Source organism: Mobula birostris, chromosome 18, assembly GCF_030028105.1.
Source record: "Mobula birostris isolate sMobBir1 chromosome 18, sMobBir1.hap1, whole genome shotgun sequence".
NCBI classification, from domain to species: Eukaryota; Metazoa; Chordata; class Chondrichthyes; order Myliobatiformes; family Myliobatidae; genus Mobula; species Mobula birostris.
Genome location: NC_092387.1, coordinates 70,083,956 through 70,110,553, shown reverse-complemented (window position 1 = coordinate 70,110,553; position 26,598 = coordinate 70,083,956). Strand labels below are relative to the sequence as shown.

Below are 26,598 nucleotides of genomic sequence, written 5' to 3'. Positions count from 1 at the left end.
GATTAGCCATAAGAACAGAGAACGGATAATAAACGGTCTCCCAGTCTGCGTCGGGTCTTTCGATGAACACCTACACTCTGTCCGCCAGAGAAAGCAGGATCTCCCAGTGGCCACACATTTTAATTCCATGTCCCGTTCCCATTCTGATATGTCCATCCATGGCCTCCTCTACTGTCAAGATGAAGCCACACTCAGGTTGGAGGAACAATACCTTATATTCCATCTGGGTAGCCTCCTACCTGAAGGCATGAACATTGACTTCTCTAACTTCCGTTAATGCCCCTCCTCTCTTCCTTATCCCATCCCTTATTTATTATTTTTTATTTTTTCCTCTTTCTTTCTCTCTCTTTTTTCTCCCTCTGTCCCTCTCACTATATCTTCCTCTGGTGCTCCTCTCCCCCTTTCTTTCTCCCTAGGCCTCCCATCCCATGATCCTCTCCCTTCTCCAGCCTTGTATCCCTTTTGCCAATCAACTTTCCAGCTCTTAGCTCCATCCCTCCCCCTCCTGTCTTCTCCTATCATTTTGGATCTCCCCCTCCCACTTTCAAATCTCTTACTATCTCTTCTTTCAGTTAGTCCTGATGAAGGGTCTCAGCCCGAAACGTCGACTGTACCTCTTCCTATAGAAGCTGCCTGGCCTGCTGCATTCACCAGCATTTTGTGTGTGTCACTAAATTAGCCAACTTTTGCATGTGGTAAAGTTGTAGAATTTCATACCTAAATATTCAAGATTAACATTTCAAGGGCATTATTTGTTGGTTATAATACATGTTTAAACAACTCCTTACATTGTTAATAAAGAAGCCCACATACTGAATACAAATCACAGGAATTTGGAAAGTAGTGATTACAAAAAGCTATCCTGAAAGTCAATTAATCATGTGAAGATAAACATTCATATAAAACCAAAACTCACAGGAGCAGAATTAGGCCATTTGGCCCATCAAGTCTACTCTACCATTCCATCATGGCTGATATATCCCTCTCAACCCCATTCTCCTGCCTTCTCCCCATAACTTTGACACCCTGACTAATCAAGAACCTATCAATCTCTGCTTTAAATATACCCAAAGAGTTGCCTTCCACAGCTGCCTGTAGCAATGAATTCCACAGATTCACCACCCTCTGGCTGAAGAAATTCCTCCCCAGCTCTGTTCTAAAGGCACATTCCTCTATACTGAGACTGTGCCATCCGGTCTTAGACTCTCCCACCACAGGAAACATCCTCTCCATGTCCATTCTGACCTTCAGGAGGTTTTTTTTCAGTAGGCAAAAAGCACAACAGCACCTCTTACACCTCAGATGGTTGAAGAAGTTCAGCATGAGTCTCCAAATCCTAAGGACTTTCTACATGGGCACAACTGAGAGCATCCTGACTGGCTGTATCACTACCTGGTATGGGAACTGTACTTCCCTCAATCACAGGACTCTGCAGAGAGTAGTGCAGACAGCCCAGCACATCTGTAGATGCGATCTTCCCACTATTCAGGACATTTACAAAGACAGGTGTGTAAAAAGGGCCCGAAGGATCATTGGGGACCTGAGTCACCCCAACAACAAAGTATTCCAGCTGTTACCATACAGGAAATGGTACCGCAGCATAAAAGCCAGGACCGACAGGCTCCGGAACAGCTTCTTCCACCAGGCCATCAGACTGATTAATTCACGTTGACACAATCGCACTTCTAAGCTATATTGACTGTTCTGTTGTATATCTTACTGTACATACTATTCATTACAAATTACTATAATTTGCACATTCAGACGGAGACGGAACAAAAGATTTTTACTCATGTATGTGAAGGATGTAAGAAATAAAGGCAATTCATTTCTATGAGATTCTGCCCCCCCCATTCTTCTAAACTCCAGTAAATACAGGCAAAAGACATTAAATGCTCTTAATGGGTTAACCCTTTCATTCCCAGGATCTTTCTCCTGGAGCATCACCACATCCACTCTCTCGAGGCCTTTCAATATTCAGTAGGTTTCAATGAGATCCCCTCCATATCAGGCTAAAATAGAATGCATTCCAAAGTTAAGCTTGGTGAAGTGTTAATTGTACATTAGAACATTAAAATTGGTTGTAAAACTTGATTCAATTAGCTGGTGTGTGGAACTACAGACAATACAGCAAGGCTTACTTCAATTGCAACAGATGGACTTAAGAGTTCAGATTTTTTTTTAAAACTTTGCACATTAACCCATCTTTGACTCCAGTAAACCACAGAATGTTATGGCTAAAATTGGTCAGCAAAATGTTTGTTTATTCCTCAGTGAAAGCATCACAAGGTGTGACTACCTATTTCAGTAAATAGCTGTCCATGATTTGCAAATTCTTCAATGGAGTCAAGTAGACAGACACTAATGATACAAATACATCCAGTTTCTGCTTGTTCCTGCCCCACCAAACATTTATCTGCATATGTCGACTCTGCTTTATCCCCCAGTTCAGTCTACATCCACACGCTCTTGATCTTTACAATGACTTCAAGTTCCCTGGCCCCAATCATCTCATCTTCACTATGGATGTCCAGTCCCTATATACCTCCATCCCCCAACAGGAGCACCTTAAAGCTCCCCGATTCCTTCTGGACAACAGACCCGACCAGTCCCCCTCCACCACCACTCTCCTCCATCTGGTGGTCCTCACTCTCAACAATTCTTCCTTCAGTTGCTCCCACTTCCTTCAAACAAAAGGTGTAGCCATGGGCAGTCACATGGGTCCCAACTATGCCTGTCATTTTGTCGGCTACATGGTACAGTCTACGTTCCAAGCCTACGCTGGTATCGCTCCCCAACTCTTCCTGTGCCACATCAGTGCTGCTTCCTGCACCCATGCAGAGTTCGTCAACTTCATCAACTTTGCCTCCAACTTCCACCTTGCCCTCTACTTGGTCCATTTCCAACACACCCCTCCCCTTTCTTGATCACTGTCTCCATCTCTGGAGACAGTCTATCGACTGATATATTTTATAATGCCACTGATTCTCACAGCTGCCTGGACTATACCACTTCCCACCCTATCACCTGTAAAAATTGCAACCCCTTCTCTCAGTTTTTTCACCTCTGCTGCATCTGCTCTCAGGATGAGGCTTTTAATTGCAGAACTAAGGAGATATAATCCTTCTTCAAAGAAAGGGACTTCCCTTCCTCCACTATCAACGCTGCCCTCACCTGCCTCTCTTCCTGAAACACCGACTGTTTATTCATTTCCATAGATGCTGCCTGACATGCTGTTCCTCCAGCATTTTGTGTGTGTGTTGCTTTGTTTCCAGCATCTACAAATTTGTTTGCATTTGTCACTCAGTGAGTACATTACTGTGTACCTCCTGTACAGAATAGATACCTGTACCACCCCTTCAGTACGTCCCCCTCCCTTGCATCCTCCCTATCCCCACCCCCCTGTGAAGAAGAAAGCCCAACTCCGAGTGGAGTCATCGGGACGCCGTCATGACGACATCTTTTTTAGCAGGCTCGACGCTCAACCCAGCGCAGATGGAAAGCGTGCAAGGGAGTCGGCTGGATTCAAACTTGGGAGCCTTCGCTCCGAGGTCCAGCACTGATGCCCCTATGCCACCAGCCGGCCACCCCACTGTAACAAGTGGATATTTGAGTTACTGTCATTTTCCTGTCAGCTTGAATCAGTCTGGCCATTCTCCTCTGACCTCTCTCATTAACAAGGTGTCTTTGCCCACAGAACTGGATGTTTGTTTCAAGACTGATGTAAGTGAAAATCCCTGGAGATCAGCAGTTTCTGATATACTCAAACCATCCTGTCTGGCACCAATAATCATTTCACAGTCAAAGTCACATAGATCACATTTCTTTCCTATTTTGATGTCTGCTCTGAACAACAACTGAACCTCTTTGACATGGCTGCATGCTTTTATGCATTGAGTTGCTGCCACACGATTACTGCATAAAGATGCTAACAGGAACTTGGAAAGCTACAAGTAATTTCAACTGCAGGACAAATGTAAAACAACAAATTGCTTGATCTTTCAGAAATCTTCCTATTGCATTATATTTGTAATCTACTGTACTGTGCATTTTACCATTAAAATAGCACCAAGTGAGGAAATTAAGAGCTATTTTGAAACTATTCAGTTACTTTAGGCAATAAATAGAAGACAACATTTGCTTTTTCAATAAATCATACAAATCTTTGTACCGGAGTCGTGCCAGGAGTTCTTTTTCCTTCATTAAGAAGTCTAATAGAACCTTGCTGGCATAGTTGTAGGATTTTTCAATTTGTTCTACATATGCTCGTTCCTTCAGAGTATAGATCACTTCCTTGGCATCAGGACACGTCACATCCCGACCACATTCTCTGACAACGTTAAGATATTTTCCTGCAAATAAAAGTATAAAGTTCTTTATCTTCAGAGTGAACCACTTCCTTTTCTTCTATAGACCAGTGATTATACCCTGGGCTACTTGCCAACCAAGGCTGAGAAAATATTATTAAGTGAGAGAAAACAACTAAAAATATCAGATCAATCTTTTTTCAATTACGTAATCCTTGATGCATGCTTGAAAGTAGGAAAGAAAGGAAGCAATTATTTATTGAGATACAACATGAAATAGGTCTTTTCAGCCCTTTGAGCCGCAACCAACTGATTTAACCCTAGCCTAATCACAGGACCATTTACAATGACCTATTAATCGGTACATCTTCAGACTGGGAGGAAACTGGAGTATCTGGAGATAACCATGTATTCCACGAGGAGGATGCACAGGCTCCTTACAGATGATGTCAGAAATGAACTCCGATGCCCCAAGCTGTAATAGTGTTATGCTACTGTGGCATATGAGATTTTCTACTTCAAGGCTCCTCTACTACATCAAAAAAAATTGCATATCCTTCACCAGTAATTTTTTAATCTAATCATTTAACAAAATTTATTAACTGTGCTGTGGTAACATGTTCTCCTCCTGTGAGACTGGGAATCCTTTACAAGATGTCCAAGAAGAAAATTACCTAAATACCAGCAATTTTTCATGGTAGACCCTTCATTATTAGTTGTATTCCTGAAATATAAACACCTTTAAACGTAAATCTGTATTATTCTTATTTCATCCAATATAAATCCCTGACATTTTGATGTCAAACACAAATGTTGAATCAATGTTACAGAAATCTTAATGTACATGTTCATCAAAATCTATTTAACTAATACATACCTGGAATTTCAAAAACTCTCCTGATGCAGGGTAGAACAAATATTTAAACAGAGTTTCTGCTTTGGGGACAACTGGAACTCCAGATGCAAACTCTGCCCACAGTTCCACTCCTGTTTAAGATGTTCCCTCCTCAGGTTTCATGTTGAACTTATTTACCAGATGCAAAATCTGCATGAACTGGTACAACTGGAGGGTGCAGCAGAATGTAAAAAATATTTTTTTGAAGAATTGATTTTAAATGGTGTAATTTTAGGTAATTTGATGAACAGGGCTGTAAATCAACTTAACCAAAAAATAAACACCGTAATCAGTCTTGTCCAACACCCAAGTAATTATATTTTAAAAGTAATGAAGGGATTCTATGCTGGATGATAGTGCATTGCTTTTACCTGTACTTGCCATTGTAAACCTCCTGAATTTCCTCCTTTTTAAGCTCATGCGCTTCCACCAACAACTCACTGTCCAATACAAATCTATAAAACCCTGCATAGAATAATTTGCTAGTTATACTACAGTCATCAGTTTCTGAAACCAAGTTGCTAAAAAATTTCAAAGGATTTTTAACAATAATAGTAAATCTTTCCTCGTCTAGAAAACCTTAACTTTTGGAACCTCCCCAATGATCGCTAAACAAATGGAAATCTCCTCAAAATAGTTATTTGGACCTGGAACTGTGGCAAAGGGTTCTGTGAATTGTAGAACCACAATTGGTGCTTAAAATCCAACTGTGTTTTGTATTGGTTTGGCTGAGATGAATGAACAAAAACAGAACAACACAGCAGAAACTTAAGTCAATATAAACTCTATACTGGACAAATTCATAAAAACGAGCAACAAGTGATTATAATACCAGTTTGCTGTTGCATTAGCAAGTTCTTTCAGGGTAAGAAAAGCCAGAAAATCTTTTCCTTTCTATAATGAAAATCATGAAGACTTTAATATACATTGCAGTAGGATGTTATACAATTTCATTTCCTTGAAGATTCTATCAGTTTTTCTTAATGCAGCCACAATGCAAATCTTCCTTGCTTACTGAATGACTTATAAAGTGGAACTAACCTTGAAGATAAAATCAAAGTAAATTTATTATCAAATTAAGTATATGTTACTATATTCTACCTTGAGATTGAAAAATTAGATGTTTTGTTTCTTTTCCAAAGTAATATGCTTGCTCAGTTCTTTAAACAAAACATGGAACTACTTAAGTCCTCCTGATCATCATGTTGGTTCATCCTCGACCACAGTGACATTTCCGAGTAATATCAACTTGTATAAATACACTACTTGCATTTATACAACACTAACATTTCTCAGAAATGCTGGAGATCTGTGTACAATTCTGATGTCATCAGAAAGGAGTCTGTTTGTCCTCCCATGGAATGTGTCTATTTTTTCCATGTGCTTCAGTTTCCTCCCACAGTCCAAAGACTTAACGGTTATTGGTTAATTGGTCATTCTAAATTGTCCTGTGATTAGGCTAGGGTTAAATTGGGGGTTGATGCATTCATTGGGCTGAAAGGTTCTATTCTGCACTGTATAAATAAATAAACAGACAAACTCCTGTCCAGGAAATCATTCTCCGCAGCGAGATCAAATGCAAGCTCTTTATACAGAGAACTCCCCCTGCTCACCCCCTTGTTCCCTATTCCTAGGGTGGTCTAACTTATTCTTGCATCTCACCTCACCACACACACCTACTTGATTTTATTACATAATGTGCTCAGTATGATTTAATTAAGCTTCTTAGCTTCATTCTGCAGCAGTACATAAAAGAATATTCAATGCATGCAAGTATCCTCAGGTAATTTATCCTGAATGTGACAAATCAACATTTGGGTTACAATCATGAAGAAATTACAACAAACTTATCTTATACCAGTTAAGTGGCTAGGTTTTTATTGCAATGTTTGCTTGAATTAAAAAATATTTTGATATTAAAATAAGTTCACTTCAACAATAAAGGATTATTTACATTTGAATTCACAAGGTTACACATAAATAACGAAAAAAACCAGTAAGTATTGTATTACCTGTACTAAGTATCTTATCTGCCAACTTCTGAAGGAAGGAGGGGATTCGGTGCTGGATGATGGTATACCGCTGATCCCAGTACTTGTCGTTGTAATCCTCCTGAATCTTTTCCTTTTTAAGTTCGTGCTCCTCTACCATGAACTCGCTGCCCATTACAAAGATCAACCAGTTTAATTTTACGATGCAAAGAACAATTAGTCCAAAAACTTAAAAATCTCCAAGCAAAACAGATTGATTTATTTTTCGACAGTGAATATTTTCCTCACTAATGATAGAAATTGTCTACATTTTATTAAAAGTAAAACCTATTGGATCCCTGCTAATAAATCCCACTTCTCCTCCAATCGCATAACTAAGGATTCTTAGTCAATCATCATTCAATCCTTTGGAATAACAGCAACAATGTGCAGAGTGTGAAGTTGGAGAAGAATGATTTCATGAACTGCAGAATGGACATGTGGGCCCTACAGACCACTTTAAATTGTAGGAGGGAGTGGCGAGCACATAATGATGAAGGGTTAACCAATTTAAAAATTTCATTCCAAGTCTCCTCAGAAATTGAAATCTGTAAATCTTGTTCCCAGGCATTTTTAATTTTGTCTAAAGGAGCCCCTCTCATTCCCAACAACATGCCATACATATTGGATATTGAACCATCATGAAAAGATTTCAAATTAGAAATTACATCTAATAAGTTCTTATCAGGACTCATAGGAAATGTATGTAATTGAGATCACAGGAAGTCTCTAATTTGTACATATCGAAAGAAATGGGTTTTTGGTAAGCTATATTTAGCTGACAATTGCGCAAACAAAAAGAGACTTCCTCCAACAAACAGATCCTGGAAGCATTTAATACCTAATCTATCCCATTCTTAAAAAACTACATCGGTCATGGAAGGCTTAAAAAAACAATTAGAAAAGATGGGACTAGAAAGAGAAAATCTCAATAAACTAAAGTATTTTCTAAAGACAAGTTATCTCGTTTTTATCCAGATATATCTCCCTATTGTGATAGATGTAACAATGGAGAGGCTTCACTAATTCATATGTTTTGGACATGCCCGAGTCTTGAAAAATACTGCAAGGAAGTATTCCAAACTTTTTCTGTACTTTTTAAAGTAAATTTTAAGCCTAACCCTTTGACTGCCTTGTTTGGTATTGTTGGAGAAAAAGGCACAACTTTGGAGACATCCGATTTGCATATATTGGCTTTTATTCCTCCTATAGCTAGGAAGGTGGTGTTGCTTAAATGGAAGGATATTGCTCTGCCTACTCACGCTCAATGGTTACGTGATGTTATGTCATGCTTAAGTTTAGAGAAGATCCGTTGTTCAATTTCTGATTCTAACCAAGACTTTAACAAACATTGTGCGGGCCATTTCTGAACTATTTTCAGAATCTTTGATTGGTGTTAAAGTACAGATGTTGGCTAATAACATAAATCACTACGTGATAAGGATTTTTTGGGTCTTTCTTTCTTTACCAAGCAGCTTTGATCTTGGTAGGGGGTTTAGATTTTCTCTATAATGAAACTATCACATTTCAATATTACAATTTAATTTAATTTACGTGTTTGATTACGAATATGGGGTACTGCAATTGTAAGTGTCTTAAATATAATGTATTCCGTACTATTCTTTTTTTGACTCATAACATATATCTTCATTCTTCTATGTGGAAATTAATAAAAAATATTGAAACAGAACTGCAGAATGGAATTAAGGTATGACCAATAGTAAATAGTCATAGTCATACTTAATTGATCCCGGGGGAAATTGGTGTGGAAGGTGTGGAAGAATAAAGGTGTCAATTCCCAACAGCTTTAATGGCATTAATGTACTGACTAGAGTGTTCTAGAAATGGAGATTATAGTGTCAAGCTTAGACAGGAAAAAAATGCAATTATTATTCTTGAATTGAGTGCTGCAAGGAGATTTGGTAGAGATATGAGTTCATAGCAGTTCAAATGGCGGGAAGCTATCCTCATAAGCAGACAATTCAAGAGCTTTAAAAGCAGGAAGTTTTTCAACGGGAGTGTTGATTGGAGTACTGCGCAGATGCAATAGGAGCATTCCTGTGCAAGTCCGGCGAAGAGCTTTAAATACCCAGTCTCTATTAAACAGAGGTACCGCCTAGTGGAGCAATCATCGTGGGAGCTGTCTTCAGAGTAGTAAGGTTTTGGCTCAACAGGGCTTTGGCGAAAACAGGCAGAGGCAAGGTAAGTAGTTAAGTTCATTCTTTGTTCTTATTTAAATCTTGAGAGAATAAGGGTACGTCTACAGAGTCAGTGTTCTGTTCTGGGTGTCAGATATGGGATTTCTGGGAGACTTCCAGCCTCCCCATTGGCCACATCTGCACCAGGTGCATCGAGATGCAACTGCTTAGGGACCATGTTAGGGAACTGGAGCTACAGCTCGAAGACCTTCGGCTTGTTAGGGAGCTACATGACAGTAGTCACTCCAAGGCTACAGGAGACAAATGGGTGACCATCAGGAGAGGGAAAGGGGAATGCCGGATAATGGAGAGCACCCCTGTGGCCGTCCCTCTTAACAAGTACTCCATTTTGAGTACTGTTCATGGGGGGAGGGGGGGAGGAAACCACCTCTCTGGGAGAAGCAGCAGTGCCCACACCTCCAGCACTGAGCCTGGCCCTGTGGCTCAGAATGGTAGGGAAGTGAAGAGGATGGCAGCAGTGACAGGGGACTCTGTAGTTTGGGGGACAGATAGGTGATTCTGTGGATGCGAAAAGGAAACACAGATGGTAGCTTGCTTCCAGGTGCCAGGGTCCATGATGCTGTGATATTTCTGAAAGTGCCCATGATATCCTGAAAAGGGAGGGTGAGCAGCCAAAAGTAGTGGTACATATTGGTACCAATGACGTAGGTAGAAAAAGAGAGGAGGTCCTGAAAAAAGAATACAGGGAGTTAGGAAGGAAGCCAAGAAGCAAGACCTCAAGGGTAGTAATCTCCGGATTGCTGCCTGTGCCACACGACAGTAAGATAGGAATAGAATGAGGTGACGGATAAATGCCTGGCTGAAGAATTGGAGCAGGGGCAGGGATACAGTTTTCTGGATAATTGGGACCTCTTCTGGGGCAGGTGAGACCTGTACAAAAGGGACAGGTTGAACTTGAATCCAAGGGGGACAATATTCTTGCGGTCAGGTTTGCTAGAGCTGTTGGGAGTAGTTTAAACTAATATGGCAGGGAGATGGGAACTAGGATGATAGAGCTGAGGATGAGCCAGCAGGTTTACAAATAGATGATGGATGTAATATGAATGTAAGGAAGGACAAGCCAAATGCAGACAGAGCAAAGAGTTAGACTGTACCACAGAGGCAAAATTCAAAAGGGCGAGAAATGCAGTACTGAAGGTGCTGTATTTAAATGCTGTAGCATTCGGAATAAGGTGGACAAACTCGTGGCGCAAACAGATTGGTTGGTATGATGTGGGCATAATTGAGTCGTGCCTGAAAGAAGCCCATAGTTGGGACCTTAACGTCAAAGGATATACTTTGTATCGAAAGGACAGGCATGAAGGCACAGGCAGCAGAGTGGCTCTGGTGGTAAGAGATGGAATTACATCTTTAGAAAGAGGTGACATAGGGTCTGAGAATGTTGAATCTTTGTGGGTGGAGTTAAGAAACTGTAAGGATAAAAGAAACAATATGGAAATCATATATAGGCCTCCAAATTGTAGTGAGGTGTAGGGTTGAGTTCGCAAAGGGAGCTGGAAAAGGTGTGTAATAAGGGTATTACCACATTTATAATAGGGAGCCTCAACATACAAAGATTTGGAAAATCAGGTTGCTGTCAGATCACCAGAGGGGGAATTTGTTGAATGCTACAAGATGGCTTCTTAGGGCAGCTTGTGCTTGAGCTTGAGCCTACTCGGGAAAAGGCAATCTTAGATCGGATGTTGTATAATAACCCAGATCTTATTAAGGCTTAATGTAAAGGAACCCTTAGAAGAAAGTGATCATAATATGACTGAATTCATACTGCAACTTGAGAGGGAGAAGCACAAGTCATATGTATCAGTATTGCAATGGAATAAAGGGAATTACAGAAGCATGAGAGAGGAGCTTGTCTGGATGGATTGAAGGAGGATACTGGAAGAATTCTTTTAGCCAGAGTAGTGAATCTATGGAATGCTCTGCCACGAACTGAGGTGGATGCCCAGTCCGTGGGTATATTAAAGGGGGAAGTTAATCATTTCCTGATTGGTAAGACAATAGACAATAGGTGCAGGAGTAGGCCATTCGGCCCTTCGAGCCAGCACCACCATTCACTGTGATCATGGCTGATTTTCCACAATCAGTACCCAGTTCCTGCCTTATCCCCATAACCTTTGATTCCGCTATCTTTAAGAGCTCTGTCCATCTGTATCTTGAAAGCATCCAGAGACTTGGCCTCCACAGCCTTCTGGGGCAGAGCATTCCATATGTCCACCACTCTCTGGGTGAAAAAGTTTTTCCCCAACTCCGTTCTAAATGTCTTACCCCTTATTCTTAAACTGTGGCCTCTGGTTCTGGACTCACCCATCAGTGGGAACATGCTTCCGGCCTCCAGCATGTCCAATCCCTTAATAATCATATGTTTCAATAAGATCCCCTCTCAGCCTCCTAAATTCCAGGGTATACGAGCCCAGTCGCTCCAATCTTTTGACATATGACAGTCCCGCCATCCCGGGAATTAACCTTGTGAACCTACGCTGCACTCCCTCAATAGCAAGAATGGCCTTCCTCAAATTTGGAGACCGAAACTGCACACAGTACTCCAGGTGTGGTCTCACCAGGGCCCTGTACAGCTGCAGAAAGACCTCTTTGCTCTTATACTCAATTCCCCTTGTTATGAAGGCCAGCATGCCATTAGCTTTCTTCACAGCCTGCTGTACTTGCATGCTTGCTTTCAGTGACTGATGTACAAGAACACCTAGATCTCTTTGTGCTTCCCCTTTTCCTAACTTGACTCCATTTAGATAATAATCTGCCCTTCTGTTCTTACCAAAGTGGATAACCTCACATTTATCCGCATTAAACTGCATCTGCCCGCTCATCCAGCCTGTCCAAGTCTCCCTGCATTCTCATAACATCCTCCTCACATTTCACACAGCTACCCAGCTTTGGTAAGGGCATCAAAGATTATGGCGAGAAGGCCGGTGTAGTGGGTCAGCCAAGATGGAATGTTGGTGCACTCGATGGGCTGAATGGCCTAATCCTGCTCTTCTGTCTTACGGCTTATAAGTAACCGGGCAGGATGAAGATTTTGCACGAAAGATTCAAGGGGAATAGATGAAACTTCATTGCAGTAGGTAGTGGTGGCCAAGGAATCTGTGTTCTAAAGGGATTTTAGGGCAGGGGCTTGTGGGAAGGAAGATTATCTGCACAGTGGAGTACGGACAGAGAATGGGATGGAATGGTAATCAGTTAGCACAATCACTGACTGGTGGTTTCATACCCACCGCTGTATCTAAAGTTCGTACGTTCTCCTCATGACTGTGTGGGTTACCTCTACGTGCAAAGTTGCACAGCTTACGGTTAGTGAGTTATGGGCATGCTGGAAGCGTGGTGAACTTGTGGACTCCTGTAGCACATCACAAACAATGATAAAAAATGACATGAAACTATACATTTTGATGTTTTGATATATGTATGAAAAATAAAGTTAGTGTACAACTTGCCCTACAAGGTGTCGGCGTGCACTTAATGGGTAAAATGTCACCTTTTTGTGCTGCAACAATGCTCTACCCTTGAACTAATCTTACAGGGATAGAGGATTTTCAATACTGATCTTATACCTGTAAGGATCCTGTATAATTCCCCTGTAGATCCATTTTTCTAAAATTTCAAAGTAAGGAACACTTGCTGCTTTGGTTAGGTAGAGGCACAATTCCTGTGCCTGGTTGTCACCGGTGTAGTTAAATGTTCTGTCATGAAGCACACTCAGCGTTGATCCTCCCATACATTCTCCTTTCTCCACAGAGGTAGCTAGAACAGAACACAATCAGGTATTTAATTACATTTTGCAGAAAATACTTCCTGCAGTTGCTAGAAAATAAAAAAAATTCCTACTGACTATGAATAAGTTTGAAGCTATTAAACGCTTTCACATTTCAAACAAGGATTATTCTCAATTAATAACCTTCAACAATTCTTTAGTTAGTATGACAATTTATTTTCATTTTATTTTAGGCCCTTCTAGCCCTTTGAGCCGTGCTGCCCAGCAACCCCGATTTAACCCTAACCCAAACATGGGAAAATTTACAATGACCAATTAACCTACTAACCAGTATGTCTTTGAATGCTGGCAGGAAACTGGAGGACCCAGAGAAAACCCACTCATTCCACTGGGAAGACATACAGAGGCTCTTTACAGAGGATGCTGGGATTGAACTCTGAACTCTGTCACCATGAGTTGTAATAGCATCATGCTAACTGCGACACGACAGTGGTGCCCAAATTTTCTACTTGTACTTGCTGCTCTATTAAAAACAATGGGTTAAAATGCATGGATAAACTGCCCTTGGTTTCATTTCAAAACTTTTGATGCTTCTCCTTACATAGAAATTATAGGTAAGCGAATAATTAAGAAATACATACAGAGATAGGGATAACATAATACCTATTGATGCCAGAATTTCCATTGTTCTAATGGTTGGTTGAACATAAAACCAAAGTTTCTGTAATGATAGCAGTCCTTGTCTCTGCAAGTGTTCCAGTTGTGTTACAAGGATCATGTACTCCTTCACAAGTGTCCGCATTGCTGCAGCTAAAGCATGGTTTACCTGGCCATATTCAAATGATGACTTATCTTCAATGAACCTGCAACAACATTCAAAACAATTATCAAAGCTGGAAAACAGACAGTTTGTCTTACATGCTCCCTTAAGAGTACGAGACCTCCTGTTGGGATCTGGAGGAGACCAATATGAACAGCATCTCCACAATGACAAAGCAACACCAACTCCGTTGATTCCTAACTCATGTCTCCCGAGCAGATCTGTCACTTCCATTCAAAGGAAGGTCAATGAGCCTCTAGTGGGCAAAGGAGATGCTTCAAAGATAACATCAAAATCAGCCTGGGAAAATTCAACATTACATCTAAAAACTAGGAAGATTTCATTCAATAGATGCACCTGGAGGAAATCTATTCAAGAGTGAACTATGCTATATGATAGTGACCTCCGCTGTGCCGTGGAGAACAAGTGGCAGCTGCTAAAGGATAGAATGAACAACCCAAAAGACCCAACAACTAACCAGACCACTTACTCTTGCCCTCACTGCACCAGAATATGGGGATCCACGTCTGGCCTCCACAGGCACCTGAGGATCCAGCAGTAGACAAATCCTTAAGCATACCCGAATTGAGTAATCGTACTACTATATCTGGTCTACGGGTGTGCCACAGCCCGAGTCTGTACACCTGCTTGAGGTGTACAGATCTGTTAACATTTGTGACTTGCCTACCTGGTAACAGAGGAATAGCTTGCTGCTATTGGAAGGATCCTATTCACAAGCTCCTTAACAGACATGTCCAGTGTGGGGTCAACTGTAAAGCATCGGCTGTGTTTGCCCATTAGTGGTTGGGCTGTGATGTATTTTCCATCTACTCCGATCAAAATGTAGAGCAGGTCTTCAACTATCATTTGTTCTTGTGTAGCAAGAGGAACAGTCCCTAATGTAAAAGGAAAGTTTAATGTTGAAACAAATATAATGTACTGAGTTTTCACAGTCACAACAGTTTGCTCCAAAAGATTCGGTACCAAATTTTTCTACATGTTATAATCAGGCTTACTGTCACCATGACAAATGCTGACACATTGATGTTTTGTGGCCACAGCACAATCCAATAGATAAAATATACTATAAATTACAATAAGAAATTATATATTAAAATTAAATAAATAGTGCAAGAGCTGCATCTTAAAGACGGTATAAAGGAAGGCAGGGTAAAGCACAGATGGGGTAGGTTTCTAGAACATAAGGCATTGGAGCAGAATTACACTATTTAACTCAATCAGTCTTTACCACCCTTCCATCGTGGCTGATTTATTTACTCCCTCAACCTCATTCTCCTGCTTTCTCCCCATAACCTTTGACACCCTTACCAATCAAAAACCCATTAACCTTTACTTTAAATATACCCAATGACTTGGCCTCCACAGCCATCTCTGGCAATGAATTCCACAGGTTAACCACCTATTGACTAAAGAAATTCCCCCTCTTTCAGCTACGACTCAGAGATGCCCACATCATATCTGTCAATCTCTAACAGTGTTACAAGATCATCTACCTTATTCCATATACTGCAAGTATTCATATATAACACCTTCAGTTCTGTATTCACCACCCTTTTTGATTTTGCCCCTATGTTACTGAAAGTTTACTGCTTATCCCTATCCAAACAACAGTGCATGTAGTTGTACAGCAACTACCCATCCCTTTAACCTCTGCCCTATTAGATATTAGTGAAATTCAGCAATAGATTTTCCAAACTTAGAAAACCAGTTATTCCAAAGGGACTATTTAAGTAGGCAATGCTCATTGATTTAGATAGAGCCCATGGGAGATGGTTTGACAGATTAAAGCTTGGCCTAAGTAGGGCATGTTGAGGTAGGGGTAGACATAACTAAGAAAGGTCAGAGTACAGCGAGCATGTGTCTTCAATTACTTACAATCCTTCCCTAATTTTAACAGTCAAATAAACTGTTGATTAAATTTCAAAACAAGGATAAAAGTTACGTAAAATATGACTCCACCCCAGACCTTGGATTGATAATGTTAATAAGAAGGCAGATCTTTAACCAAAGCGTGGAAAAGCCATCCAGAATATTTTCTTCCCAGTAGTCACCATGACAAATGTTGACTTATTGTGTGTAGTTAAAGGATATTAACACCCAAAGAATTAATTCGGTCACTTTTGCAGGAGGAAAAAAAATAACAGAGGAATTATTAACACATCCCGTAGATGCTGGAAATCCAGAGTAACGTAACGTAACGTAACACACACACACACACACACACACACACACACAATGCCAGAGGAACTCAGCAGGTCAGGCAGCATCTATGGAGAGGAACATACAGTTGACATTTCGGGTCAAGACCCTTCATCAAAAGAATCATATATTTTTTTGTAAACCAATTCTGCTACAGGTTTTAGTGAGATGGAATGAAGTTGAGTTTTTGCAGCATATATAGAAATGCCCAAAGGTGCATAATATAAGCTTGATTTGAATAGAGCACTTACAGCTTTAACACAGTAGGGAAGGTATTGACAGCTGGTGAGATCGGTGGTTGTGATGGACAAAAGCACAATTTCACTACAAGATTAGATAAGTTTACAAGTTCAAACATCATTTCCTTTATCATATGAATATTTCCAAATTAAATAGGTTTGATATTCATTAACCTAATGAGGACAGTATATAAAAATAATTCTGCTTTCAAGTTTGATGTTGAAGAAGGTTTAAATTCCACTCAGTCTACCTACCGATAGAAACGACGGTTTCAGTGATTGGACTGGAACTGGTTATGAAATCCCCCAGAAGCGCTGACCTCTCGTATACCCAAGTTGGGAAATGAGGGATGATCACCCCTGGATTCTTTTTGATGTGTTTGTCACGAAGGAGTTTGCGAACTACTTCCAGTGGCTAGTAATTAAGATTTACAAAATACTTAATATGTGATTCAATTTACTGTAAATACAACATTCTGACCAGATCCAGTGGTCAGCACACTTTACAGAACCAGTGATCAGGGCTCAGTTCCCGCCGCTGTCTGTAAGGAGCTTGTTATGTTCTCCCTGTAACCGTGTGGGTTTCCTCCACAGACAGGTTTGGGCAAATAAATTGTGGGCATGCTATACTGGCGGTGGAAACATGACGACATTTGAGGCCTGCCCCCAGCACATCCTCAGGCTTGTTGGTCATTGATGCAAATGATGCATTTCACTTTAGACCTTAAGACACAGGAGCAAAACTTGGCCATACAGCCCACTGGACCTATTCTGCCATTCCATCATAGCCTATTTATTATCCCACTCACACCATTCTCCTATCTACTCCCTATAACCTTTGATACCCTGACTAATCAAGAACCTATCAACCTCTGCCTTAAATATACCCAGACTCGGCCGGCACAGCCGTCTGTGGCAACAAATCCTACAGATTCACTACCCTCTGGCTAAAGAAAATTTTCCTCATCTCTGCTCAAAAAATGGATGTCTCCCTATTTTGAGGTAGTACCCTCTGGCCCTAGACTCCCTCATTATTGGAAACATCCTCTCTCCACATCCACTCTATCTAGGCCTTTCAATATTCAATATGTTTCAATGAGATCCCCCCTCATTCTTCTAAATGCCAGCAAGCACAGGCACAGAGCCATCAAACACTCTTCATATGTTAACCTTCTCATTACTGGATTAATTCTCTTGAATCTCCTCTGAACCCTCTCCCTCTCCAATTCCAGCACATCTTTTCTTAGGTAAGGGGCCCCAAACTGCTCACAATACTCCAATGCAGTCTGAATAATGCCTTATAAAGCCTCAACTTACATAGTTGCTCTTATATTCTAGTCCTCGCAAAATCAATGCTAACATTGCATTTGCCTTCCTTACTTCTGGCTCAAACTGCAAGTTAACTTTTAGAAAGTTCTGCATAAGGACTCCCAAGTCCCTTTGCAACTCTGATTTTTGCATTTTCTGGCAATTTAGAAAATAGTCCACACCTTTATTCCTTCTACAAAAGTATGACCATTCACTTCCCTGCTCTATATTCCATCTGCCACTTTTTTGCCCATTGTCCCAATCTAAGTCCTTCTGCAAATACCCTGCTTCCTCAACATTACATTCCCTTCCACCTATCTTTATAGCCGCTCTAATTCCTCAAAACTAACTGCCCCTCCACCTATCTCCATATTGTCTTCAAACTTTGTCCTCATCCAAATCAGCGACATATAACTAAAAAGAATCAGTCCCAACACAGATCCTCATGGAGCACCACTAGTCACTGGCAGCTAGCCAGAAAAGGTTCCCTTTATTCCCACTCTTTGCCTCCTGCCAATCAGCCACTGCTTTATCTATGCTAGAATCTTTCCTGTAATACCATGGGCTTGTAGCTTGTAAAGCAGCCTCAGTGTGGCACCTTGTCAAAGGCCTTCTGAAAATCCAAGTACACAACATCAGCCAATTCTCCTTTGTCTATCTGGCTTGTAGTTTCTTCAAAGAATTCCAACAGATACGTCAGGCAAGATTTCTTGTTTGTACTATGCTGACTTTGGCTTATTTGGTCATGTGCTTCCAAGTACAATGAAATATCATTCTTGGTAATAAGCCTCAACATCTTTCCAACCACTTAAGTCAAGCTAACTGGCCTATAATTTCCTTCCTTTTGTCTCCCTCCCTTCTTAGAATGGGGTGATATTTGCAATTTTTCAGTGCTTCTTGAAAGATCACTACTAATGCCAACACAATCTATTCAGCTTCCTCTTTCAGAACTCTGGAGTGCAGTCCAGGTGATTTATCTCCTTTTCAGACTTCTCAGCTTCCTAAGCACGTTCTCCTTAGTAATAGAAAGCACATTCACTTTGTTCCCTGACACTCTCACACTTCTGGCATTCTGCTAGCACCTTCCACAGTGAAGTCTAACACAAAATACTTCCTTTTGTTTGTCCGTTATTTCTTTGTCCCTCATTACTACCTCTCTAGTGTCATTTTCCAATGGTCCAATATCTACTCTCGTCTCTCTTTTATTCTATATACCTGAGGAAAAAAAACTTCTTGTACCCTCTTTTATATTATTGGCTAGCTTGCCTTCATATTTAATCTTTTCCTCTTTATCGCTTTACTTTCATATTCCATCTCTGCCTTCTTAATTACTTTTTTAGTTGCCTTGTTTTTTTTAAAAAGTTCCCCAATCCTCTACCTTCCCTCTAATTTTTGCTATATCATATGCCCTCTCTTTTGCTTTTATGCTGTCTTTGACTTTCCTTATTACACTCATCCTGCATTTAGAATACTTCATTATTGGGAGGTACCGTTCCTGAATTGCTCCCAGAAACTCCAGCCAATGCTGCTCTGCCATCATTCCTGCTAGTGGCCCCTTCCAATCAACTTCAGCCAGCTTCCCTCTCATGCCTCTGTAATTCCACTTACTCCATTGTAATATTGATTCATCTGATTTTAGCTTCTCCGTCTCAAACTGCCAGGAGACTTCTATTATATTGCCTCCTAAGGGTTCCTTTTTCCTTAAGCTCACTAATCCAATCTGAGTTATTACATAACATCCAATCCAAGATAGCCTTTCTCCTACAGGAGCTGCTCTTAAAAAGCCATCTCATAGGCCTTCCACAAATTCCCTCTCTTGGGAGCCAACACAACCAGATTTTTCCAATCTACCTGCATAGTGAAATCCACCATGACTATTGCAACATTACCCTTCTTACATGTCTTTTCTAAATCCCATTGCAATTTGTAGCCCACATCCTGGCTACTGTTCAGACCCTGTATAGAGCTCCTATCAGAGTATTTTTACCATTGCAGTTTCTTAATTCTACCCACAAAGATTCTACATCTTCCGATCCCATGTCACTTCTTTCTAAGGATTTGATTTCTTTTTAAAAAAACAAAACCACACCACCCCCTCTGTGTAACTGTCTGTCCTTTTATGTATCTTTGGATGTTAAGCTCCCAACTATCATCTTTTTCAGACATGACTCAGTGATGTGCATAACATACCTGCCAATCTGTAACCGTGCTACAAGTTCATCTACCTTATTCCGCATATTGTGTGTATTCAAATATAATAGTCAATCCTGTATTCATGACCCTTTTTGATTTTGCCCCATGTTACAGTTTAACTCATCCCACTGACTGCAGTTTTCCCCTATCATCTTCCCGTCCATCCTCACACTCACTGTACATTTCATCTACTTGTATATCAATGGCCCATCCTCAGCCCTATCACTATGGTTCCTACCCCACTGCCAAATTTGTTTACACCCATCCCAAAGGCTCTAGCAAACCTGCTTGCAAGGCTATCGGCACCCGTCATATTCAGATGCAACCTGTCTTTTTTGTACAAGACACAAACAAGGGAAAATCTGCAGCTGCTGGAAATACAAGCAACACAACACAAAGTGCTGGAGGAACTCAGCAGGCCAGGCATCATGAATGGAAAAGAGTAAATAGCCAAAGTTTCAGACCGAGACCCTTCATCAGGACTGGAGAAAAAAGATGAGAAGTCAGAGTAAGAAAGTGGGAGGGAGGGGAGGAAGGAAGGTGATAGGTAAAACTGGGGCGGGGGGGAGAGGGGTGAAGTAAAGAGCAGGAAGTTGATTGGTGAAAAAGAGCTGGAGAAGAGGGCAACCTATTTTAATTCCACTTACCATTCCAACATGTCAGTCTATAGCCTCCTCTACTGCAACAATGAGGCCACACTCAAGTTGGAGGAGCAACACCTTATATTCTGCTTGGGTAGCCTTCAACCTGATGCACGAATTTCCAGTAATTGTACTACCCCCCTCCCATCATCCCCCATTCCCATTTCCCTCTCTCTCTCCTTATCTCCTTACCTGCCCATCAGCTCCTTCTGCTGCTTCTTTCCCCTCCCTTTCCTCTGGGGTCTTCTGTTCCCTCCTATTAGATTCCCCCTTCTCCAGCCCTTTATCTTTTTCACCAATTGACTTCCCTGCTCTTTACTTCAACCCTCCTCCCTCCCAGTTTCACCTACCACCTTGTATTTCTTCCTCCTCTCCCCTCATCATCTTCTAACTCTGACTGCTCATCCTTTTTCTCCAACCTTGGCCGGAAATGTCGACTGTTTACTCTTTTCCATAGATGCTGCCTGGATTGCCGAGTTCCTCCAGCATTTTGTGTGTTTTGCTTTTTGTACAGGTAGTACCTTCGCCAGAAGAGATTCTAATGATCCAGAGATCCGAACCTCTGTCCCCTGCACCAATTCTTCAGCCATGCATTCATCTGCCAAATCATCCTATTCTTAACTTCACTGGCACGTTTTTATGCACATGTAGCAAATAAAGTATTTTTATTAAATGATTATGTAACATAACCGTAGAATGTCATGAGCAATGCTCCACAATCCACAATGGAAGAAGAACAGTATTAATGTACTGTGCACAAAACTAGCACAAGTTCAGCAATGATCTAGTTCTTTTGCATTTTCACAGTAGGAAAGAGCCTACAAAAGTACAAACATATTAACGAAAACAAAAGTCTCTTACCTGTTGCGAGCTTGAGCTAGTAGTGACGCTACCTAGCTGTTTGCGGAGTTCCTCGAGCTCCTGCAGCGAGAGTTTAGCAGTGGTTGAAGGGACACTGAACGTTGCAGCACTGCTAGTCGAGACATTGGCGGAGTGTTCTGCCCGGTCCTTCGCATTCTGCTGCAGATACTGCAGGGTCTATCATAAAAATAAAAAATGAATTTGCCTTTAAATTTGCAGAATTTAAATATCAAACATTTTTAACTCCATTTCTTGCTTGTAATTAACTAGGTGAACAATTTGGCCCTAGAATCTTTACAAAACCTATGCTCAGATAATTCAGACACGAAGAAATCTGCAGATGCTGGAAATTCAAGCAACACACACACAAAATGCTGGTGAACGCAGCAGGCCTGGCAGCATCTCTTACTATCTCTTCTTTCAGTTAGTCCTGACGCAGGGTCCCAGCCCGAAACGTCGACTGTACCTCTTCTTATAGATGCTGCCTGGCCTGCTGCGTTCACCAGCAACTATTATGTGTGTTGCTTGAAAATTCCATCATTTCACTTTTCACCTAAGCTCATCCTGTTTCTAGTCCCACCGACACAATTCAAGATCGTTTAATGTTATTTCCAATACACAAGTGTAAAGGAGAATGAAATAATTGTTACTTTGGCTCTGATGCAACACACAAAAGAACAATAATATAAAGAACACAATAATTAAAAAACACAATAAATACAAATACCCAAGATAGTTTATAGATTGATTGTAAGTCCATAAAGTGATGGTAGGTAGGAGTGTCTGTACATAAGGTGACTCTGACAGGAAGTGATAAAGTAGTGGTAGTTGGGGATGTGGAGGGGTGGTTTAGTGGGTGGAGGTGTTGATTAGACTTCAAAAAAAAAGCATCCATTAGTCTTGCGAGACCATGGATCTACGCCTGGAAAGTCTTCACTCTCCAGGGCGCAGGCCTGGGCAAGGTTGTATGGAAGACTAGCAGTTGCCCATGCTACAAGTCTCCCCTCTCCACAATACTGATGCTGTCCAAGGGAAGGGCATTAGGACCCATACAGCTTGGCACCAGTGTTGTCGCAGAGCAATGTGTGGTTAAGTGCCTTGCTCAAAGACACAACATGCTGCCTCGGTTGGGGCTCGAACTCACGACCTTCAGATCATTAGTCGAATGCCTTAACCATTTGGCCACATGCCCACACGTGATCAGACTTACTGTTTAGGGAAAGTAACTGCTTTTGAATCTGGTGACCCTGGCGTGGACTCAACACAGCCTCCTCCTTGAAGGGAGTGGGATAGACTGTGAATTTGATGAACAGCAACATGCCGGGAAGAGCCAGTGTCTATCCCACAGGTGTCATCGAGACACCTGCAGAGGCACAGTCCCGAATGTTGAAGTTTTCCTAGCCACGCTTCCCCATGCAGTTCAGGGGCAGAACACAAACAAACTGCAAAACCCCCAATAGTTATCCTGGGAAAACTGCACATCGAATCTGTGCCAGGAAAGCAGAGGGACTGCTGAGGGGAGAGTTATGTATTAAAGAACCAAAGGAAAACCAGAGCTGTTGGAAATCCAAACTATAAACAGAAAATGCTGGACAGACTCAACAGATCAGGTCACATTAGACAATGAATATTTCCAGATTTTTCTGCTTTAATTTTAAAATACTAATTTAATTACATTTCTTATCAAAATTTTGTTCATTGTTCTTAGTTGCTTAATTTAAAAACTATTCTTAAAAATTAGTTAAAATTTAAAAAAAACTTTTAAAAAATAAACATTAGAAGGAAAACCTCCCTGTTTTACACAGAACACAGGTGGGTCTTAACTCTTAACAATATCACAGGTAAGTTTAATGAAGTTTTCAGTAACCATTTCAATAAATGGAATCCAAAACCTTCACTTTACAGAATGTGACACAAATAGGTCAAAAAATGAAGATTTACTTTAAAACTCATCACCTCTTTATCTTCAGTAAGTTTTGATAATAGATAAACCAGTGGATCCAGATTCCGTATGTTGATTGATTTTAGCTCATCATATTTCCTGAGAAATTCCTCTGGTGTTCTAGAGAACTCAGTAATTTTTACCTTGGTAAGTATAACAAATAAACCATTAGCTTTTATTCAGTTTTATACAAAGTTCTGTACTCTCCTTCAACCACTTCTGCAGCCCCTCCAACCACTGTCAGAATTGGCCACCACTGAAAATAATATCCCCTTTCACCCCATCCCACCTTCATCAGAACTACCCAGCACTCAGCAGTAGGATGCAGTACAATAAAGGCTGATTTATACTTCTGCGTCAAATGGACGCCGTAACCTACACAAGTGCCCTACTACTTGTGCGTTGGTGTGTCTGCGTCGCTCTGCAATTCGGGCACACTGCGCATGCGCACACAGCTGCCCATGCAAGGCTTCATGGTCATGGTAGACTTTTTCAGGGTAAACAAGTTTAAAGCGAGCATCTTTTTTCATAAAAGGGAAATGTGTCCTCCACAATTCCGGAGGTCTGTAAAGCTTTATGGAAAGCATTACAGCCAGAGTTCCTTCCCTGCCCTTGTCTCCCAATGGGAAGCTACTGCAGTGTAGGAGGAAATGCGACACTACCAAGCGGTCCAATCACAGTTGTTGCAGTCTGCATTGCCATGACGCGCAGTTACATTTTGGGAGAGGTGCGCGTCAGCCTACGGCGTCAATTTGATGCAGAAGTATAAATCAGCCTTAAAACTTCATCACATATCATTATGTGTTTGCTAGCTCTCTGAAAGAACTCTCCATATAATTTCCTTTCCATTTCTGCTCTTCAGTTCAGTTGTCCCTTGTCTAATTCACTCAATGAAAAGGTATTATTGAATCTGTTTTTGCCATTCTGTAGGGCAGTGCATTCTAAACTTTAACTATGATGTACATTCAAAACAATAAATTAAATTACTAGTAAATATAAAGGGCAGGGTAGGATGCATTACCTTTGCACTGTGAGAAGATACGGTAGTTGTGACATACGGAGTTCGATTTTTTTGAAGGAGATCAATGTACACTTCTGCGCCATCACCACCACGAATTCGAAGCAAACTGAGCAATTCGTTCACATCGTGATGGATTCGAAATTCACTCATGGTGTTTTTCTGTAAATAAAACAATGTAAATGCACTGAAGAATTTGGTCTAAAGGGAAAATAATTCAAATCACAGCAATGAGATCGCACCTTTCAATACATCTAAATCCACCATTCAGCAGCCCTCTGCTCAAAGGAAATTTGTTACATCAAATATTCGTCTAACAAAAAAAATTAAAAAAGGAATAGCAGACATGGCCAATGGATTAAATAAATTGCAGTGTTCTAAAACACAAGGGATTCTGCAGATGCTGAAAATCCAAATCAACACAAACAAGATGCTGGAGGAACTCAGCTGGTCAGGCAGCGTCTATGGAAATGAATAAACAGTTGATGTTTCAAGCCGAGACTCTTCTTCGAGGTGTATTCCTCCAGTATTTTGCAATCTAAGTGAAGTTGGCTCTCCTTTAACTGGTTTTATGTCAATTAAAATTGTGTCAAATAAAACCTGGTGAATTTTGACAGAAAATACTTTTAAAATAGCTAGACTTACTGATAAGAATAAAAAAGGATGGGATGCTTATGGAATAATTTAAATCTAATCCAGACTTAATCACATATGAAAATAATTTTTAAAATTGTAGATGTAAGGCTGAAAACACTGGAAACACACAGCTGAGGCACCACTGCCAATAAAGAAGCTGCACACGCTTTAATCACAAGGCCCTTTGTCAGAGAAAGAAAAGGAAAATTAAGTTAGTTTTCAGAAACAGAGAAACTGGGAATATCAACCAAGTTAACTCCACAGCTAGATCGTGCTTCTTTCTGCGCTAACATTGCAAATAGCAAATCCAAGGGATGTAACCTAGCAAGTCAGACCACACTGAGAAAAAGATAGCAGAGCCCGTTCTAATGGAATGCTAAACTGTTTCTCTGTCCACTGGTGTTGTGTGACTATCTATGGAACTGAATAAACAGTCAATGTTCCAGGCCCAAGACCCTTCATAAATCCTGTTTATTCATTACATGTGCTGCCTGACCTGCTGAGTTCCTTCAGCATTTTGTGTATTGTTGTAAACAATCAACTTCTATAGTCCATATTTAATCAATATTGGATAAAATTATGCCACTAAGCTCTGACAACTAGGCTATCTGCTAGAATTTTGTGACACATTCCAGAAGTAAAGTGAAAAGAGCTTATTTTTTGAATATTTGAGCACCCTATAATTAGAAACCTATTTACTACATATTCTCGCTGACTACATGCAATGTATAGAAACTTATATGTATTATTGATGTGTGCAATTCAACATTATTACCTCATTACACAATGAATATGCTCATCTCAGTTCAAGGTGATGTGGATCTGCGGGAAACACGGGGTGCGTTTATTCAACAGTTTGCCTCTCGACTCCAATAGCGAGTTTATTTCTGCCCTCAGCGCGGTCCCGAGGGCCAATCCCACCCTCCAACACTGGCTCCCTGCCTCAGCATCCCTCTCCCCACTGATCCCCGGACCCGGACCCAGCCCCAGCCCATCAGCCAGGCCCCATCGTGGGCTGTGCCCGACCATTCAAACCCCGGCCCCGGCGTACGCTCGGTCCCCAACAGTCCGGCTTGCGGCTGCACGCCATCCGTTGCGGGACAGGGGAGACAGGTTTCAGGGCATCAGTGATGTTCGCCGCATAGCGGACCCCGGACCCTTTACCCCCGGGCGCCCACACTCCCGAGGCGGCATCGGATTCAAGTGGTCGCCACCACCCCGGACGGGGCCTTCCTCCACCTGCCGTCCCGCCCCTCATTCCATTTACCGGGCGCTGGCGGAAGGCTCGGATCCTTCTCACCGCTACTCCTCTCCCGCCCGCTAACGCCCTCTTCCCGTCGAGGCCAAAACAAAGCGTGCGCCGCCCTACAGCGGCTCCGGGAGACCCGCGGCGCCGTCACTCGGTTCCGCCTCTCCCTCTCAAACAAAGGGTCGGGGAGCAGTAACACGGCAGGCGCTAGGACCGCGGCGGCGGCAGCACGAACGACAGGGGAATCGTCCGCACGTGTGCCAATAGCGCCTGCCGATTGGTCGGCCGGCTAGGGG

At 41.4% G+C, this 26,598-nt stretch overlaps 1 protein-coding gene across 2 annotated transcripts in view; it reads right to left on the bottom strand.

Annotated features, from left to right (window-relative positions):
* tubgcp2 (tubulin gamma complex component 2) overlaps positions 1-26,508 on the bottom strand; it is a 60,606-nt gene extending 34,098 nt beyond the window's left edge. Inside the window, exons 1-11 of one of the 2 annotated variants that reach the window (XM_072282929.1) lie at positions 26,321-26,508; positions 25,829-25,875; positions 24,421-24,579; positions 23,414-23,542; positions 21,458-21,634; positions 16,710-16,869; positions 14,684-14,891; positions 13,839-14,038; positions 13,015-13,204; positions 7,215-7,360; positions 4,172-4,352 (exon numbers count right to left, since the gene is read on the bottom strand). In XM_072282929.1, the coding sequence (XP_072139030.1) occupies positions 4,172-4,352; positions 7,215-7,360; positions 13,015-13,204; positions 13,839-14,038; positions 14,684-14,891; positions 16,710-16,869; positions 21,458-21,634; positions 23,414-23,542; positions 24,421-24,570 (1,541 nt within the window). In that variant the 5' untranslated portion in view covers positions 24,571-24,579; positions 25,829-25,875; positions 26,321-26,508. The remainder of the gene's footprint in view (positions 1-4,171; positions 4,353-7,214; positions 7,361-13,014; positions 13,205-13,838; positions 14,039-14,683; positions 14,892-16,709; positions 16,870-21,457; positions 21,635-23,413; positions 23,543-24,420; positions 24,580-25,828; positions 25,876-26,320) is intronic. The other variant, XM_072282930.1, reaches the window with a different exon arrangement.
* Positions 26,509-26,598: the final 90 nt, after the last annotated feature.